Source organism: Punica granatum, chromosome 2, assembly GCF_007655135.1.
Source record: "Punica granatum isolate Tunisia-2019 chromosome 2, ASM765513v2, whole genome shotgun sequence".
NCBI lineage: Eukaryota > Viridiplantae > Streptophyta > Magnoliopsida > Myrtales > Lythraceae > Punica > Punica granatum.
The window spans coordinates 22,990,466-23,011,260 of NC_045128.1; the positions used below are offsets into that span (position 1 = coordinate 22,990,466).

At 35.8% G+C, this 20,795-nt stretch overlaps 1 protein-coding gene and 1 pseudogene across 1 annotated transcript; both read right to left on the reverse strand.

Annotated features, from left to right (window-relative positions):
* Positions 1 to 729: 729 nt before the first annotated feature.
* On the reverse strand, positions 730 to 3,196 carry LOC116193774 (annotated as a pseudogene).
* A 13,882-nt stretch (positions 3,197 to 17,078) lies between these two features.
* On the reverse strand, positions 17,079 to 18,996 carry LOC116196364 (chalcone synthase 1). The gene is made up of 2 exons (XM_031526042.1): positions 18,740 to 18,996; positions 17,079 to 18,302 (listed from the first exon to the last, which is right to left on the reverse strand). Exons 1-2 carry the CDS (start codon positions 18,915 to 18,917, stop codon positions 17,305 to 17,307), a joined length of 1,176 nt encoding a protein of 391 aa, XP_031381902.1. The 5' UTR covers positions 18,918 to 18,996; the 3' UTR covers positions 17,079 to 17,304.
* Between the last annotated feature and the right edge of the window lie 1,799 nt (positions 18,997 to 20,795).

Here is a 20,795-nt window from a genome sequence, read left to right on the forward strand (position 1 = left end):
CGATTCTACCTAGAATCAGTCGAGAGTCGTAGAATCGTGAATCGCAATTCGAATCGTGAATCGTAAATATTTGTTTGGTTTGTAAGTTAAAATCAACTTGATTTTAACTTTAACTTTAACTCAACACACTACACAACAAAAATACACATTTCCCAAGTAAAAATTTTTAACTTTAACTTTAACTCAACACACTACACAACAAAAACACATGTTTCCCAAGTCAAATTTTTAATCCCAACTCATTTGTCATTTTTCACAATCAAAATCAAAGTTACTTTAACTCTGAATCCAAATGCACCGTAAGATTCTACCTGTAATTAAAAAAATAGCATATATATATATGTAGCATACTTTCCTGAGTAAAAAAATCAATCATTATTCATTCAAATAAAAACCACAAACTAACAAATCAACAATAAGTCATAAAATGATAAAAACACAAAATATCGTTACAAATTATTGAAGCTGCGTTTGAATTGTTGGTGTGATTTTAGAATCATGATTTTGATTTTGATTTTGATTGTGAAAAAAGATAAATGAGATAGTATTATAAATTTGACTTGGGAAACGTGTATTTTTGTTGTGTAGTGTGTTGAGTTAAAATCAAAATCATGATTCTAAAATTAGTTTAACAATTCAAGGTCCAAAATTCCAAATCATAACTCAAACTCCCGAAATAAAAAGTTAACAATCTAAGTCATAACTCATAACATAAAATGAACAAACATATCAAATCTCATCCAAATCTTCATCATCACCAACATCATCATCATACAAAATATCAAACTCATCTTCTTCAGGAAACTCCAAGCCATCAACCATGCCATGCTCTTGTGTGCGCATATTCTCTGCATGGTCATTGCCAATTTGAATACCTCCACTTTCTTCATCACCATCATCCCCACGACCAAGATAACGCAAGTTAAAATTATAGCTTAAAGTTGCGGTATTCTCTGTCTCATTTTCGACAATTCATTTATCATCGGAAGAAATATCCTCCACTTGAAGATCAACTTGCTTCCTCATCTTCTTATCTTTCAACTTCAAATTGTACATCACAAATACTAAATCATTCATCTTCTTTTGATGCAAACGATTTCTTTTCTTTGTGTGTACCTAAGCAAAACAAAACAGTTAGTATATATATTAAAATGAATTCTGATAAGGTAACGAAATCCATATTCATAAAATACCATTTCAAAAGCACTCCAATTACGCTCACATCCCGAAAAGTTACAGGTCAAACTCAATATCCTTATACTAAATCTTTGCAACTATAGGGTATCAGCACCATATGATTCCCACCAATCTGCCGGTGTCTTCTTGAATCTCATAGACTTTGCAAATGAGAATCCAAAGAGCCTTCTTTCATGTTTGAATTCCTCTAGTTGCAAATCAACCTTATCCCTCTCTTCATCATCTAGCATCCGATCCATAACTTTATATAATCCACGTATAACTTCTCTATCAGCTCTAAATTCAGAAGAGAAATGCAATTGGGGATTCAGGTAATAAGCAGCAGCATGTAGAGGCCTATGAAGTTGAACCTCTCATCTCTCATCAATAACCTTCCAAATAGGATCATAGCTAAAAGCATGAAATAAGTCATTATTAGATACTTACAAATTTCAAATATAATGATGAATAAGTAAGTAAAGACTAAGCATATAGTGGCTTATAAATAATTTTACCTCTTCCGATTATTTACCTCTTTCGATCATCCTTGAAGTTTGTTTTGATCTTCTGTTTAGATTTCTCCATCTCACTATAAATAAAGCCCATCGCGGACTTTTCATCCGAATCCACCATGTGGAGGACCTTAATGAGAGGATATGCAGCCTTCAAACATGTATTAACATTACTCCAAAATTTGTTATCCATAATAACACGTTCCACATACTTTCCACCTTCTAACTTCGCAAATCGACTCCCTTTCCATTGCTTGGATGCAAACATAGTTTTTAGAGCATTTCTATTGTCGAAAAGGCATCCCAAAGTCAGATATGCAGTGGCAAAGCGAGTCACAGCCGGTCTAATCAAATCTTTGCCCTTGGTGAAATGCTTCAGCATCGTGATGAGGAGTGTTCTCGAGTAAATGAAGGTTGTAATCTTCCTACCCTTTATTATCGTCAGCTCATGTACCTTAATCTTCTTCTACAAATCTTTTAACATAAGCTCTATGCAATGAGCTGCACAAGGAGTCCAATATAACTTCTTCCGTTTCTCTATTAACATCTCACTTGCCGCCTTGTAATTGGTAGCATTCTCCGTGACAATTTGAACTATGTTCTCTTCCCCAACTTGCTTCACTATATCATCTATCATCTCAAATACTTTTACTGCAGTCTTGGAGATGTCTGATGTGTCACTGGAAGTTAAAAAAATTGTTCCCTTAGGACTATTGATTAGGAAATTGCATATGGACCTCTTCTTCTTATCAGTCCAACCATCTGACATTATTGAACACCCCGACTTTCTCCACATAGCTTTATGCTCTTCAAGCAATGACATAGTATTATCAACCTCTTTTCTCAAATATTTATCACTAATCTCATGATAAGATGGCGGTTTCAATCTAATACCAGACTTTCCAATCAATTGACACATCTTCTCAAACTCAGGATTCTTGACACAATTAAATGGAATTGCACTTGTATAGAAAAAAATGAGCAATCTGCATGCAAACATCCTCTCTCAAATCTTTCTTCATCTTCTGATTAATTGTTGGTTGTTTTTGCTTGCTTTGAATGTTCAAACTTCTCTTCTTAAAGAAACTAGAAATTTCAGCTGTTTCATTTCCCTTTCTCTTTGTACCAACCCCTGCATCTTCATCATCATTATCAACATCTACAACATCATCACCTTCTAAACTATAACTACTAGCTTGTTTTTTCTTCACTAAAAAATCCTCTAAATGCATATAAATAGTGCGCATATTATTCTTAACATCATCAGGAACAGTTGGACAAGGTGCCACGTTAATCTTGGTACATCCCAAGTGATGCTTCAACCTATAGGGACCTCTAGAAACTACCTTGTCACAATATTTACATTCAATAGTCAGCCTCTCTCCTGGAACTTTATAACCGTGTGCCCATGTCAGATCATCTCTAACTCTAGTTGCATTTTTCCTAGATTTGTCTACTGCCTCGGTATTACTAACTGATGCACTCCCAGATCCACTTGCAAAAGCCATCTCTGTTCAACCTAAACCCAATAATCACTCACTCAACAAATCTAATAGAAACTCAATAGGAAATTACAGCACAATGCGGGAAAAAAAAATTAGTACAATTTTAGTACAATTACATCAGCATTATTAGATACAACGCAATTTCATCAGCACAATTTCATCAGTACAATTACATAGAACACAACAGTAATTTTCATCAGAGTAGAATTTTCATCAGCAGTTCAGCACAATTTTGGTCTTCGAATTTGATACAAGTTCACCTATTAAGTGTTACTAATTTGGTGTTCCGACCAAGAAAGTGCAAGAATTCACACACCGTTTATTTAGTTTTGCAAGAATAATGAGAGCTGGGCCACCTTGCCGAGGAGAATCTCGTTGGTGTGAGGAGGCCGTAGACAGTCGGGTGGGTCGAGCCGTCGAGGAAGGTGATGTCGCTAGGCGGTGAGTCGGTGATGGCGGTCGAAGCTCGGGCACTAGGCAGAGGCAGAGGCGCAGCCGCACAGAGCAAGCAACTGCTGAAGCGAAAGTCAGACTCGGAACCATGGACTCACAGTCACAGAGCTTCAAGCTCGTCGGAGACTCGAAACTACAGACTCACTGGCAGAACAAGAAGAAATGGTGAATCGCGATAGGACAGATCGTCGGAGACAGGAGAAATCGGAGATGGGGTTAGGTTTGCTTAGGGCACAGACATGTCGGGGAGAAAGGGAGTGCTAGAGAATGGAGAAGAAAGGGAAAAGGAAGGGGAAAAAAGAAGAAGAAGTTGTCGGGCTCAGGCTTGGGCTTCGCCCGAATAAGGCCTGGGCTTCGCCCGAATCAGGCCTAGGCTTCGCCCGAGTCTGGGCTGAATCCGGAATCGCAGAATTGGCCTGATTCTGCGATTCAACTCCCGATTCACATGCGATTCCAGAATTTCTGACTCAACCCCCTGACTCATAATCGTATGCCCCTCCTTGAATCGTAGAATCGTACGATTCTACGATTCGAATCACGATTCAGAAAACCATTATGATTTTTGAGTCTGTTGAAGGAGGACTTAAACATAATTGATGGCTTAGGTTAGTCAATCATATCTTATCAACAAAAGGTAATGTAAATAATATACATACAGATTAATTATTCCCCTCTTATTATTTAAAAAAGTGCGCTAATTGTTGTGTTTTTTTTACATAGGGGCTGGTACAAGCAGTAGCTCAATTATTCCCTCATGTAGAGTATAGAATGTGTGCAAGGCACATTAATATTGCCAAATCAACCATTGAAGCCGATTTCAAGGAAAAATATGGAATTACTCCATAAAATGTCACCCCAAGCATATGAGGACTTGCTGGAAAGACCAAATCCCAAGCATTGGTGTAATGCTTTATTTAATCTCATGGTTAAATGTGACATTATTGATAATAATCTGTGTGAAGCCTTTAATGGGAGAATACTTAAAGTAAGGTGTAAATCAATTTATTCAATGTTAGAGGACATTAAGAAGTTGGTGATTGGAAGGATCCCCACTCAGAGGGCAAAATGTGAGAAGTGGACAAATGCTTTTGGTCCTAGGATTGAAAAAAAATTGCAAGAAAATGTGAAATTTAGTAGGTATTGTCATGTAACTTGGAATGGTGAAAAAGGTTATGAGATCGAGGCTTGGGGCACCAATTATGTGGTTAACATCAAGAATAAATCATGTGATTGTAAGGTATGGCAGCTTTCTAGAATCCCTTGTTGTCATAATGTCTGTGCCTTGTTAGATAAGGGTTTAGACCCAAGTGATTCTGTTCATAGCTTCTACAAGAAGGAGATGTTTTTTTAGAAGCTTATGGGAAGGTGATGGAATCTGTAAGGGACCCCAAGTTTTGGGAGAGAACTAACATGCATGAACCACCTATACCTCCATTATTGAAGAAGAAGCAAGGCAGACCAAAGAAACTGAGAAGAAAGACAGTGTTGGAGACTACCGTTGGAAAAGGTGGGGTTGAGCAAATGTCTCGTAAAGGTACAACTAATACTTGCAACCTATGTAGGCAGCTTGGTCATAATAAGAGGAGGTGTACTCTAGCGGGAAAAAACAATACTGAACCGATAAGTAAATTTGAACTTTAATGTATTTATGAATTTTATTATTTGTTTGTAACTAAATTTGGATTTTGTGATGCAACCTGTTTGTGGATCTACAGAGCCTCTTCCTACAGTGCAACAAATCCCAAGCCAACAAAGGATAAGGGCATGTTCGATATACTAGATATCCACTATAAGATTTATGATTTTATATTATTTGTTAGTTTAAACATCCATTATAATTAGGGGCAGAAAAGGTCTACCAATATTGGAGATGGAGGAAGTAGAAAAAAATCCAACTCACATAAGGGGAGATTAGACCTTACATCTGTTTCACCAGAGATCAGTGCAAGCACAACCCTAACTGTTAATAGAAAATACATTATATTGAATGTGAGTCAATTACTGTAATGGAAGTGATCCTCTGTTTAATTTGATCATATTATTTGTGCTTTCATATCCTGAAATTAATGGATAGTGAAAAAATATATGTGTAATACATCTCTGTGTAAGTGCAGCCTGGAAGTGTAGGAGAATTGATCGTGGGTAGGGAAGTTGATCATTCGAGGCAGACAGTGACTGTCAACGAACTTCATCTGATCGCACAGAGGAGATCAAACCTTAACATTTCTGATGCAAGCGGAAAAATAGGAGTGCAATCATCTCAAGGGAGTTCAACTGGAAAAAGTGTATGATGAAATCTACTTTTGTTTGTTTCTGCAACATTATAAGCTAGAAAGAAGATATGCATAGTTTTTGTTATATATTTGTGCTGTACATATGTGATGAAATCTACTTTTGTTCAACTTTGGTTGTTTCTGCAACATTATAAGCTAGCAAGAAGATCTGCATAGTTTTTGTTATATATTTGTGCTGTACATGCAACATTAGTATGGTTATGTATCAACAGAGTTCAGACACTGTTTTATGTCATATTTCACTTCCTAAACAGAGTTTATGGTTTGTAGGATTGAATTTGGTCAACATTACTGCATAATACAAAACAACTTTGTATTTGCCAATGCATAATAATACCAACTGGATAGAGAACAAAAAAATGGCAAACATTTACAATCTGCAGAACTGATCCCAGGATTTCATTTCAATACCACAATATCATAACAGTTTCAGAACATTCAGAATTTTTTGCCACATGACAGTTATCAGCTACGAACAGCATGGCAATAGCATATCAGGACAGGGGCCACAATCTGCAGAACACAGGACAGTTTGGCAACTTTGGCCGAGGGACAGAGAACAAAAAATGGCAACATTGCAAACATTTGCCAATGCATAACAATACCAACTGGACAGAGAACAAAAAATGACAAACTTTTACAATTTGCAGAACTGATCCCAGGATTTCATTTCAATACCACAATATCAGAACAGTTTCAGAACAGAATGGACTCACAAAACTCACAGAACAAAATGATCAGAGTAAATTCAAAAAATACCACAGAACTTTTGGCCACATGACAGTTATCAGCTACATTTCATTTCAATACCACAATATCAGAAAAATTTCAGAATAGAATGGACTACATTTCATTTCAATACCACAATATCATAACAGTTTTAGAACAGAATGAACTCACAAAACTCATGGAGAAATCAGCTACGAACAAAATGTTTCAGAATTTTTTGCCACAACACAGTTATCAGCTACTAACAGCATGGCAATAGCATATCAGGACAGGGGTCACAATCTGCAGAACACAGGACAATTTGGCAACTTTGGCCAAGGGGCAGAGAACAAAAAATGGCAAACATTGCAAACATTTGCCAGGGCATAACAATACCAACTAGACAGAGAACAAAAAATGGCAATACCACAATCTGCAGAACTGATCACAGGATTTCATTTCAATACCACAATATTAGAACAGTTTCATAACAAAATGGACTCACAAAACTCACAAAACAGAATGATCAAAACACAGGGGCCATAATCTGCAGAATCTGCACACAACTAGATGACAATTTTGACCATATCAACCCTCGGAACACATGTTAATCTGTAACACATTGAACCAACTTTGCCAATATTTTCCATAAGATATCAGGACAGAGAACAACTTTGGCAATATTATCCATAAGATATCCAAACACACCTCGTATTTCATTAGCAATAAGGGAGTACAAAGTACAAGCCTATAGACCAGAAAAATGTAACAACCATCTACAGGCCATCCTCCTACTTGCCAATATAGATTTTACACCCCAACCACATCCCAGATAAAATTTCAATCACAATTGAGATACAAATTGCAAAAACAACTACCCTAATATCACCATGACTCTGTCGATGCTTCAACTCCAACTCCAATTCCTTAATCTTTAATTTCATATACTTAATTTCCCATTCAGACGATGAAACCTCCTCTTCAGCAATCGATTTTTTCCTAGAAGTTTCAAATCCATGGTCAATCCACCTAAAATAGCCACACCCTCCATTATCCCGGTACCTTGGGCAACCAACAAATCTTCTACCTGGATTGTTTGTTGTGCGTGATATCTTCTGTTGAGCTCGCAATCCGCAGCTACAAAGCCCCACATTGCCACCAGAAAAGGTTGAAGATTCCCTCGAACCAGATGTCTTTCCTCTAGAAGCTTCATGTCCTATCCCACGTCGAATGACAACTTCCATGTTGTTCTTGCAAGGGATTTTGAAGAGCAAATCAAACAGCTTACACAGGATTTGGCTGCATGAGGCAATTAGGATTTCAATCGAACCGCATTGCAAGGGATTTCGAAGACGATTTTGGCGATTTCGGTTAGGATTAGGGGGATTAGGGTTTCAATTGGTTTGGACAGAAGGGGGATTTCGAGGAATTTGGGAATTTAGGGTTCCGATTGCATGGGATTTCGAAGAGATTTTGGGGATTTCACCGAATTTTGGTTTCAATTGCTTCAGTCTCGAAGGGGAATTTTGGGGATTTTGTGAAATTAGGGTTCCAGCTCAATTTGGGAAAGAGCGGGAATCCAATGTTCCATTTTCTTGATGTCGGGTCGGGTCGATAATATTGTTCCCGTCCTTTCAACCCGGGTTGCATGGATTGACCAATGCCACGTATGGCCACGTCATCCCGTTAATAGCAAACTGGACATATTTGACGCCGTTATGTCCATGTCATCAGCTTCGTAACGGTCCGTAACAAATAGGACCAGAGCTGCCACATGTCAAAACGTTTTAAGACTTGTTTTACCCAAGTCAAACTTTTATGACTCAAAGTCAAAAAATGACAAACATTTAGGACCATTACTGTAATTTTCCCGAAAAAGAATCTCGAGAAACTGAAAATAAGAAACAGAGGAAAAGGGGCTGAACTTGTGCTCCACATAACTATTCCTTTTGTTTGGTTTTATAGGCTACTCATGAAAAAGATTAATCTTTTGTTCAGAATGATGCACCAGCGGGCACCAATTTATATATTTATTTATAATATATATAATTCGGACTACTCATGATCTTTCCGTTCGCGTGAGGAAAAGTTGTCCCGTAAATTTTTTTTTGTGCAAGGAGGAATGTAAGCTACCTATCCCATAAATTTATTTCTCTTCCACTAAATCATCTTCTTCTTCTTTTTCAAGTAAAATCATTTTTGACTCTCTTCTTCCTTGATCTCCTCCCACACTAGTTCTTTTCGATGAGTGAAAGTTATTATTCACATTCCTCTCCCATTTCTTCTCCCATCATTAATTTAACTCGTATGATTTTTTAGATCTTTGTTTTCTATTATTCGAATAATTACTAAATACGTAATTTATTCGAATTTGAAGTTCATCCATTGATCTTTGCTAAAATTATATAGAAGACAAGTTGACATTATTTAACGAAAATTGACGCCGTGTAATGCGTGGATTACTCGACTAGTTACACAAAAAGATGAGATATTCTGCAGCCAAAAAACAAAGACTAGTTATATAAAAAGATGAGATATTAAGAAAAAAAATATGCAAAAAGATTAATAAAAAAACATTAGTGGGCCGACTCGATTCGAACTGCATTGACCCATTTGGCTTCCAGATATCAAGATACACATCGAAAAATAGAAACTCTCATTGGCCTTGAATGTTATGAAAGGCCTGTCAGTCTCGGCTGGTCGGATTTCAAAGAGCTTGAGAGTCCTCGGGATGTAAGTTGCCATCCAAGACATCATGTCCACCTCGAAAGTATCAGACCTGGGCTTCCACTTGAGCTTGTGAATGTATGGGCTCACGAACTAGTTAAGAGCGAAAGTGGTGGTAGCTCTGAAGAAGATCACAGAGGATGCCACAGCTCCCTTCAGGATCACGTTCATGTTGTATAAGGCCTGGTGCGCCGTTAAAAAGGAGCACCAGCATGGCCAAGGCGCTGCGCCTTGGTCATGTGATGCCTAAGCGACTAAGGTCGTGCTTTTGACAACACTGATAACGTAGTAGCAGCTCAAGCAGGTCCGGATTCAGCTTTACAGCAGATCGTAGAGTGTAAAATGAGTACGGTCCCATTGCGAAGGAGAGAGCTAGAGGAAGTAATGAAGGCTTGGGATCAAGAGCAGCACATGAGGTAGGCCAGAAGGATCGTCGGCAGGAGGTGGAGGATAGTCGAGGCCGTAAGGTTCGTAGCAGGGGGAGGAGGAGAATTGGTGAACAATTGGTAAAGCGTAGGTGCAGTTTGCAAGGGTCGTGGGGAGGTGGGACGTGGGAAGATTGATGAGGAGGTGAAATCTATATAAATATATAATCGCAAAATGCAAAATGAGATTTAACGAGACTGTGTCACTTGTCATCCTAAGATTAATAAGGTAATGCCATATGTTAAACTACCTTCATGGAGTAGATGAGAAGCCATATAGTAAAGAGTTTAAAGTAATTAATTTTTCAAAATAGAAATATATAACAATTTATTAAACTTTAGTAATCTTGTTTGATTCTGTCATTCAAATTTAACATTTCTTAGCCAATAAGCATATAATTCAAGGCCGTAAACTATATATAAAATTAAGTTCACAAAAATTTTAATAATTAATATGCCTTCCATGATTTTTCACTTAATAATTTTATTATATGATGAAAAACATTTACTTGAATAAGAATTAAGTAATTACTTGAGTGAATGAAAAAAATATTGCAAAAAGAAATTAGATATAAAACTGTAAATGTAAATTTTCAAATAAAATGCATTACTAAAATGATAAATAAACCACAAAATTGTTGGATAATTATATTAATTTTGTTCGAAATTAATTTTGCTTTTCAAATCCATGTTTGAGGAGTTTTACCTCTTAGTGGTCGTCCAGTTCGATTGCATTAATCGGAGCTTAAATTAGGCTTCCAAATACTAAGATTTAGTCGAAGAAATAATTTAACCTTTTTAAGGAATCATATTGATAATATATATATATATATATATTAATGCCTTTTAAGTGAATAAAGGTTCTTTCATATATATATATATATACACTAATAAAATATTAAAGAGAGCTTATCCGCTATGAACAATTTAACATTTTTTATTTGTGTTTAACTTGAAAATTGTTAAAGAATTAATTCTATAATTATAAACTAATTGATATGTTCAAGGACCCATTTGAATAATATTCTTATAAAATTTAAAAAATTCCTATTATGAGTGACGCTTCCGCACAACGAGAGGGTGAAACGGCTAGTTCATATTCATTCATGAAGAATATAAATCTGGTGCGTTAGATTGTGAGGGAGAGTGGCGTGGTTTTTCCAACTCTCGAGGGCTGTCTTCCTTCCCATTTTTTATAATTTTTATTTTTTGTTTAATTTGAGTATATATACTTTTTTCAATGTGTATTGCTTTTGGAAGTCCAATGAGTCCGATTAATTTAAATTTCTGTAAAGTCAGCTCATTAAGGGATAAAACTCTTCCGATCGTATTTTTCACAGTTGCAAGATTCGCACTTGAGACCTTGCTTAATAGGGTATAACATAACTTTTCGGTGTAAACCGCCTGATATATGAAAATTCATTAGATTAATCTAGGTTCAAGCGAGATTAGCATTCTAAGGGATAAAACTTTCCCGATCATAACACTCACACTCCAGATCTTGCTTAATGGGAATAAGTGTTCAATCACCAAAATCAATCCACATTGGTGAAAAGCAAATTTCAATTTATCGCTAATTTAAGTAATTTCTTCTTATTGGTGACGAAATAGATGTCCTTACTTTTTTTTTTGTGAACCGTCGCTAGATTATGCCATCCTATTCATTCATAAAGAATATAAACCCGGTCCGTCAAATTGTAAGGGAGAGTGGCGAGGTTTTTCCAACTCTTGGGGGCCACCCTCTCTTCCTCTTTCTTATAATTTTTATTTTTTGTTTAATTTGAGTATATTTACTTTTTTGCAATGTGCATTGCTTGATATTTGGAGGTCCAGTGAGTATGATTAATTTAGATTCGTGTGAAGTCAGCTCATTGAGGGATAAAACTATTCCGATCGTACTTTTCACAATCACAAGATTCACACTCGAGACGTTACTTGATTGCGTATACATAATTTTTTCGGTGTAAACTGCTTGATATATGAAAATTCATTGGATTAATTTAGGTTCAAACGAGGTCAGATTCTACTCACACTCGAAATCTTGCTTAATGGAAATAAGCATTGAATCACCGAAATCAATCCACATCAGTAAAAAACATATTTCAATTTATCACTAACTTAAGTAATTTTTTCTTATTTGTGACGTTGTAGATGTCTTTATTTTTTTTTATTTTTTTTTGTGAATCATCACAAGAATATGCCATCCTATTGACTACGGGTTCGTTTAGGAGTATGTTCAACTCCCCCAAACGTCGTTTCCCGAAAAACGATTATTGATAAGCAGTGTTTGAGATTGCTTTTCTTCATTGCTTTCCAACCGCCACGTTGAGGAAACGTGGAAATCCTTCAGCATGATATTTTTTACTTTTGCAATTCACAGTGGGTCACGGTGATTCCACTTTTCCAGTCTTTTCCTATATCTAAGCCCTTGTATATTTCAAATATTACTCTCCCTCTTAATTTCTAGGGTAAATTACACCGGTGGTCCAAAATGTTTTACAAATGTTTCATGATGGTTCAAAAAGTTTTTTCGCTACATGATGGTACAAAATGTTTCAAAGTTGTTTCATGATGGTACAAACCGTCATCTCGAGCTGACGCCGTTAACATTTTGCTGACGTGGCGCGTCCTATATGTCACTTTTGTTACGTGGAACCAATCATAGTGCGCCACGTCATTTAAGACAAAATAAAATTTTAAAAAGTCTCAAAAAATACAAAAAATAATTAAAAAATACAAAAAATTTTGAAAAAAAATAAAAAATATTTTAAAATTTTGAAAATTTTAAAAGTATTTTTAAAAATTTAAAATTTTTTAATTTTTTTAAAAAAAATACAAAAATTACAAAAAAGAGTAAAAATTTAGAAAAAAAATAAAAAAAATTTATTTTAAATTTTTAAATAATTTTTAAATAATTTATTTTTTTAAATTTTTAAAGAATTTTAGGATTTTAAAAAGGGTAAATTTTAATATTAAATTTTAAATAATTTTTTAAATTTTAAATTTTTATAAAATTATTTAAAATTATTTTTAAAAATAAAAAAATTATTTAAAAAAATTAAAAATAATTAAAATTTTTAAAAATAATTTTTAAAATAATTTTTTTTATTTTTTTTCTAAATTTTTACTCTTTTTTTCTAAATTTTTACTCTTTTTTTCTAAATTTTTACTCTTTTTTTGTATTTTTTTAATTATTTTTTGTATTTTTTTGGACTTTTTAAAATTTTATTTTGTCTTAAATGACGTGGCGCACTATGATTGGTTCAACGTAACAAAAGTGACACATAGGACGCGCCACGTCAGCAAAATGTTAACGGCGTCAGCTCGAGTTGACGGTTTGTACCATCATGAAACAACTTTGAAACATTTTGTACCATCATGTAGCGAAAAAAACTTTCTGGATCATAATGAAACATTTGTAAAACATTTTGGACCACCGGTGCAATTTACCCTAATTTCTATTACAAACTCTAATATTGTATATTCATTCCTCAAGACGCATCAAAGTTGCATAACCCTCTCCATCAAGAAAACTCTCTTGGGTACATTTCTCTCCATAGTACTGAGTTAATATTTTATATTTTTTAATCACCCTCTCCACCCTTTTTTAATTTTTATATCATTGTATGTACTTTATAAAAATTCTTAATCCATGTGCTTATCTATATATCATGATCATGTCCCTCATCCATCACAGAAATCGACTTCAATTTTTCACCTTTTATATTTTTTATTGTTATCGTATGTGACTTCTATTGAACTTGGTTTTAGTATATGATGATTATCAATAGTGAAGTTTCAAACATATCAAAGCAATGTTGAACCTTCAAAATGAATCAAATTTTTATACTCGTTCTATTATTCATATGAGTAGGTTATGTATAGATTATTTTTCTAATTATACTCGTTCAATTATTTAGATGGCAAGCAAAAAAACTCTCACCCCTTCGAATGACACAAATGAAGTGGGAAAACTCAATGGGATCATCATATCACGGAACTTTTCATCGATGCATGTATAGTAGAGGTGGAAGCGGGTAATCGCCCTACCTCCAACTTTAATAAGATTGGGTGGGCTAATATGCTTGTCAAATTTAATAAAGCGGCAAATCAGGATTACGATAAAACCCAACTAAAAAATAAGTAGGATGAACTCCAGAAGAAGTGGAAGTTATGGAGACAACTTTTAGGAAAAGGAACAGGTCCTGGCTGGGACTCATCGAGACAAACCATTGTTGCATCTCTTGAGTGGTGGGAAGAAAGACTAAGGTACTTTCTAAAATTAGTTTGTAATTTTCTCCCATTACCATTATAATGTTTAATTTTACTAATTACTATTTTTTTTTTATGAAAAATGAACTTGCAGTGGGTGCCTAAGGCAGCAAAATTCTGCATCCGAGGAGTATAATTTGCTGAAAAATTAGATCGACTATTCATGAATGTAGCTGCAACAGGGGATGCTGCATGGTCTCCATCTATTGGAGTGCTACCATCACAAAATAATCAAGCGGAGAATTGCATCAATTTAGATGAAGACAACAATGACTTGGAAGATCAAGAGATGAATGAGCTTGATACTCAAGTTGATGAGACTTGAGTTAGAAAGAGATCTGCCCATTCACAATCTCGAGTGGCGAAAGAAATTTCTTAAACTAATTGCACACATTCTAATGATAAAGGAATTTCTTAAACTAATTGCACACATTCTAATGAATTACAATATTTGCTATCCATTTTTACAAAATTAAAAATTCAGAAATTTATTAAAAATTTTCAATTTAACAATTATAAACTAAAAAAAATACAAATACATATATGTAATTTCAATTAGATTAATTATTTACAATTGTGGGGGATGGCTGCGAGCTCAATGCCGGATGGAGAAGGCAGATCTGGTGGATGGCAGCGCGCGGGGCGGAGCTAGCCACTGGGCTGGCTGGGCGAAGAGGACAGCGGCAGCACACGCAGTCGGAGGACAAGGCAGATCTGTCATGCAAAGGCATGGGAGAGAGACTAGTTGTTAAGCCGGCGGGATTGTGAGCTTCAGGATGACTGAGATGGTGATGTTCTTGGCGGCGGGACGAGGCTGCTGGGACAAAGCTGGGCACGCACGCTGCTTCGAAACCTCAAGGATCTCGAATGAATCGGCTGCTGCTAGCTTGCTGCAGTGAGAGACGGGTGGAGACTGGAGATAGAGTGCGAGACAGATCGAGAGAGAGAGACGCCGAGAGAGATAAGGCAAATAGAGATCAAGAGAGAAGGCTGATCAAGAGAGAGAGAGACAAGCAAACTCCAATGAAACGCCGTCGGAAATCCGGATTTTCGATGGGTTACACCCATCAGAAAAATTCGTCGGAACTAGCGAGATTTTCTAGTAGTGAATGATTTGATTAACCTAATCAAGGCCTTTGCCATCTTTAGTAAGGAAGAAAATCCGATCTTGAGAAATTGAACGGGGAAATGGGTCATGGAGCATCTTCAAATGTGATTCGTGCAGAGGAAGCAATTGGTGACAAATGAAAATTGTGAGATTTCTTGTTGTGTTTGGTATTAGAGTTGAGTTGAGTTGAATTTTGATTTTAATCGGTTTATAATGATTGTGTTGTTGAATTATGAGAAAAAGTATAAATAAGTAATGAATAGTTGAAAGAAAGTAATGATTAAGTAATGGTTATGCTGTTGAATTGTGGAAAGAGTAATGAATAGTCGAGAGAATTTAGTATTAAAAATTGAAGAAAAAAATAATAATAATTGCGTTGTTGAATTGAAGATGAGTTGAGTTGAGTTAAAAAAAATTTCTAAAACCAAACAAGCCTAGTCATTAAGTCTGGATTCAATCAGGGCCAGGTTGTATGTCTTCATCATCATTGAGAGATGCAGTAACAGCCCAGATGGGGATCTTGGACCTGACAGCTTGTGAACTTCGAGGGATTGATTGGCTCTGCGGGCTTAATCATCATTCACATAATCATTTTGAGAGATTCTTTGAATTTGGAACCCTCCCATCTATATATGTTTCCGGGAGGCCTACTTTCGGTATGTGTTAGATGAAACCTAAGGATCAAACCAAACTTTGTTCCTATTGAAGCTTATAATGGAAAAGAAAGGGGAAAAGTGACTTTCATGTGTATGGATTTATTATCAATGTAAGAGGTTATGATTTGGGCTATTTTTATTATTAGAATGCTTACACAGCGCAAAAAAATGGCCCAATGCTGTCCCTTATGGGTGAGATTTTGGTTCAAATGAAGGAGAGCTCTTGGGTGGTGGAAATGGGGCTTAAGTTTGATACTCAATTAATGTTTTATACATATATGCATGCTTATATATGTAAAGGCAAGACAAGTGAAGCTTTCATGCGTCAAATATATTACGTTTTCATGCATTTCATGAAACAATTATTGCAAATTAACCTAGTTTTCCACTAAAATCAATAACATATGCCCCGGTTTATATTCGAGATTTTTTTTGATAAGTAAGATTAAGATTATATCTCTAAAAAGATAATAATAAATCAAGATTGGGGTAACATTAAACATACAAAAGGAGAGAAATTTGGACTTATTGCCGATTTGGCTTAAGTCATTTGCCTAAGGATTATCCCAACGTGGAATCCAAATACATTTCCAATCCGAACATAGAATTAGTAATCCAGTGATATCTGAAACAACGCTCCTAATTTCCCATGGGGAACGATGAGGATAAATGATAGCATCAACAAGTAGTAAAGCATTGAATCTAATCCAAATTTTTCTCCAGACGTGTTCAAATGCTAGAGAGATAGCCAACAAAACTGCCATGGCTTCAGCCTGGTTAAAAAGAATTAGTTAAAAACAAAATGAGAAGCAATTTCCTTTCTTATTTAGTTACAAAGAACACTAGTGAGTACATAAGGGGATAGATATAGGAGAGGAAAATAAGGAGTGTGGTGAGTCTAACAAGTAAGAATTGAATCCAATATTTTTTTATTTCAAATCAAAGCGAGGTCATTGCACCAAATTCCTTTATTATAAAAGAGAAAGAAGATCTTTTTTTCGGTTGGGAAAATGACAGAAACTGTACTCTCATATTTAGGTTGTGTTTGGTTTCATAGTAGGATTTTAAAATTAGATTTTGATTTTGAAAGAGTGGTATAAATGGGGCCCACCCTTTGACTTTGTATGAGTTATGTTGTTTTGTTGTGGAAAAAAGTAGTATAAATGGGACCCACTCTTTAACTTTGTATGAGTTATTTTGTTTTATAGTGGGTAGAGTTAAATTAGAATTGTGATTCTAAAATAACACCCTAAAACCAAACAGGGCCTTAGTTTCCTGCAAATGAATTACATCGTTATTGTACTTGTGGATGCATTTTACAAAATTAATTACCATAAGACCACAAAATGCCTCCACCTTTTGTCTACAATCCCCGTTCACTCCCGCCAAACACTTAAGATATTTATGGATAAATATGAAACCCAAAATAACCAAATCAATTTATTGCTTAATATGTAAATGGGTCGCTTTAGTGGGCCAGACCAACGCTATGGAGAACGACTGTCTCGACGGTGAGCCCTGGCCCGAATCCGAACAGCACTCCCCAGTCGAGCCCCTCTCCCGTGGTCCGGAGTCCATCCTCGACGCACTTCTTTCTCATCTCATCCAGGATGAAGAGGACGCAAGCGCTGGACATGTTCCCATATTCACTTAGCACGTGCCTGGTGGCTCGGAGCTTCTCAGGCTTAAGTCCCAGCTTAACCTCAACTTGGTCCAGGATGGCCTTGCCGCCCGGGTGTGCGATCCAGAAGATTGAGTTCCAGTCCGAGATACCCAAGGGCTGGAACGCCTCCACCAGGCTCTTCTCAATGTTCTTCGAGATCAACCCAGGGACATCTTTTAGGAGGTGGAAGGTCAAGCCTAGCTCACGGAGATGTCCATCGATGGCCCCGTCACTGTCCGGGAGGATAGTCTGGGCCACCGAGACCAGCTGGTACAACGGCTTCTCCACACCGGGAATCGGGTCGGATCCCACGATGACTGCTGCGGATCCATCTCCAAACAGGGCCTGGCCCACAAGACTGTCTAGGTGGGTGTCACTCGGGCCACGGAAAGTGACAGCGGTGATCTCGGAGCACACGACCAGGACTCTGGCACCCTTGTTGTTCTCGGCCAAGTCCTTGGCCATCCGAAGGACCGTGCCACCAGCAAAGCACCCTTGCTGGTACATCATGAAACGCTTCACAGAGGGGCGCAATCCGAGAAGCTTAGTGAGCTGGTAGTCGGCACCGGGCATGTCCACACCGCTGGTGGTGCAGAAGACCAAGTGGGTGATCTTTGATTTTGGCTGGCCCCACTCCTTGATGGCCTTCTGGGCCGCTTCCTTGCCTAGCTTCGGCACTTCGACCACCACGATGTCTTGCCTAGCATCCAAAGAAGGAGCCATATAGGCACATACGTTGGGGTTCTCCTTCAGTAACTCCTCTGTTAAGTACATGTACCGCTTCTTGATCATTGACTTCTCACCTGGAAAAACACGACATGTGACACAGTCGCGCCACTTAGCTCATCGTTTCGAAAAACCAAAAACTACAAACATTGGAATAGCAGGATCATTTTTCTAGTAGTCTGACGTACTATATAATATGGTCTTATGCCAGGACATGATATTCAATTTTTACATATGTCCGAAATTCACTTCATTTCTCTGTACTTTTTTTTTTTAAATGGGAGATCTTTTCAAAAGATTATTTACTGCAGATTTGATCGGTAGCTAAATATGAACTGTAGTTATTAAATCGATATACTGGAAAAATATCTAATCATTTAATTTGACGATATAAAAAATAGCTAAAAATCTGCGTTTACTAAAATGGGAAATGCATGCTTCATACATAGGGCTTCATTGGCTTCTAATATATATGAAAATGGGAAAGGATATGAACATATAGATATATACTCACACATGCGCTTGAATTTCTCTTTGAGCTCGGTCTTGTGCTCGCTATTGGTGATGCGGAAGTAATAGTCGGGGTACGTGCTCTGGTCGACGCAGTTGGGGGGAGTTGCAGTGCCGATGGCCATGATCGTGGCTGGACCCTCGGCCCGTTGAGCCCTGCAAACTTCTTCGACGGTCACCATTGTTCCGATTCGATCGTAATTTAGCAATTAAGACTAGTAACAAGTGAGTTTGACGGATGGAGATGCGTTGGGTGTCAATGGAGTGGTAGGGGGTTTTATATATGGGATGGGAGGAGGTTGAGATGGTAGATATGGCGGAGGGGGAAGTCACGTGCTTGACTAATGCCCACAAAGGCCAACAACTATGGGGAGGGCGCATGGGTGGCACGTGACTCGCGTGTTTGGTCTATTTTCCGTCTACTTGCTACTCAAACTTACCACGTCCTTCTCTTCAAAGAGCTAGCTTGCCCATTTTGCTCTCACCGAACTCATATTATACGAAACTAGCCATTTCAGCTGCGTATTACGGAAAAGCGTTATTCGTGACATAAATTTTTATAATTTATTAGACAGAGTCTTTAAAAATATTTAGTTTATAATTGTACAATTAACTCTTTGATAATCGTCAAAATAATGACGAACGAATAATGTTATTTAACGTATTAGATTTGCTCTATTAAATACTTTATTTACATAAAAAACTATATTATTCTCTTAAAAAGCATTAATTTATATATTTTATAAAAAAATTAGTAAAATCACATGAGTAAAATTATTTTATTTAAGTAATTAATTAATACCTTTTAGTTTAAAAAAATCTTAATTTTCAATATATCGAAATTGTAGAAGATATTTTATATCCTTTATACAATAAAAAGTTGCTCATAGAAGGACAAATGATTGTGGTTTCAGAGTTAAAGTAATTTTGGTGCATTTGGTTTCAGAGTTAAAGTAACTTTGATTTTGATTGTGAAAAAAGGACAAATGATTGTATAGTGTGTTGAGTTAAAGTTAAAGTTAAAATTTTTGACTTATGAAATGTGTATTTTTGTTGTGTAGTGTGTTGAGTTAAAGTTAAAGTTAAAAATTTTGTGATTTTAACTGCGAAACCAAATAGAGTATGTTTCAACTTTAAGTAAATTTAATAAAAAGGGAGACTAAAAACTTTTAAATAAATAAATTCGTTTAGCATCATTTTTAATTTCTAAATATATTTAACATTAGCAAAGAACTTGTAATAGTTGTTCAATATTCCAAACCTCCTTACAATTTCAATTATGTAAGTAATTAGTTGTGTTAAAATTTTTATAAAAATATTTCCTATTCTTTTTAAATTGAAAAACCCTATTACAGTTTCAAGAATATATTTAAGTATTTGTAGAATTAAAAATTGGAAAAGAAAATAATTTAACTAATCAAATTTCAAAAGATATATTTTATTACTAAATGGTACTCTTAGATCAACTCACTTGTATATTTTATATATTTTTAATTGCATTTAGTATTGGTATAGGCTTTTCTAAAGATCATAGATATTCTAGTAAACATAATTTTACTTATTAAAACGAGTATTGAAAAATGGAAATAAGTTTAGTAAATTGATTAGATATAAATATATTATCCCTATAAATCAATTTATTTACTTGTACATTAATTATTAATGCATTAAAGGTAGAAAATATTAGTGAAACTTGAGTAAATAGAGAGCTAAGGGCTTACACATGACACCAACTTGTTAATCTTGGGATGACACATGGCACAACCTCATTAAACATTTTTTTTATTTTGCTATTATATATAGAAATATAGATACTTGCATTTATGAAAAAAAGAATAATAATAGGAGAAAGAAGATATGATGTAGTCATACGAGTTCCCCATCCGGAAATAACAAATTTAAAGTTCAATTTTTATCAATGAGACTTTCCATACTCATTTATTTAACTTTCTTTTCCATTTGATAGGCTCCATGTAAGCTTTCTTTATAACTGCAATAGTAACAATAATAATAATATTATGCAGAGACACGTCTGCAAATATTTATGCTCTCCAAAATTC

Coding starts and splice junctions, on each gene's coding strand:
- LOC116196364 (XM_031526042.1), bottom strand. CDS start 18,917: ATGGTGACCGTCGAAGAAGTTTGCAGGGCTCAACGGGCCGAGGGTCCA. Junction 18,303..18,739: donor AGAGAAATTCAAGCGCATGT/GTGAGTATATAT, acceptor GTGTTTTTCCAG/GTGAGAAGTCAATGATCAAG.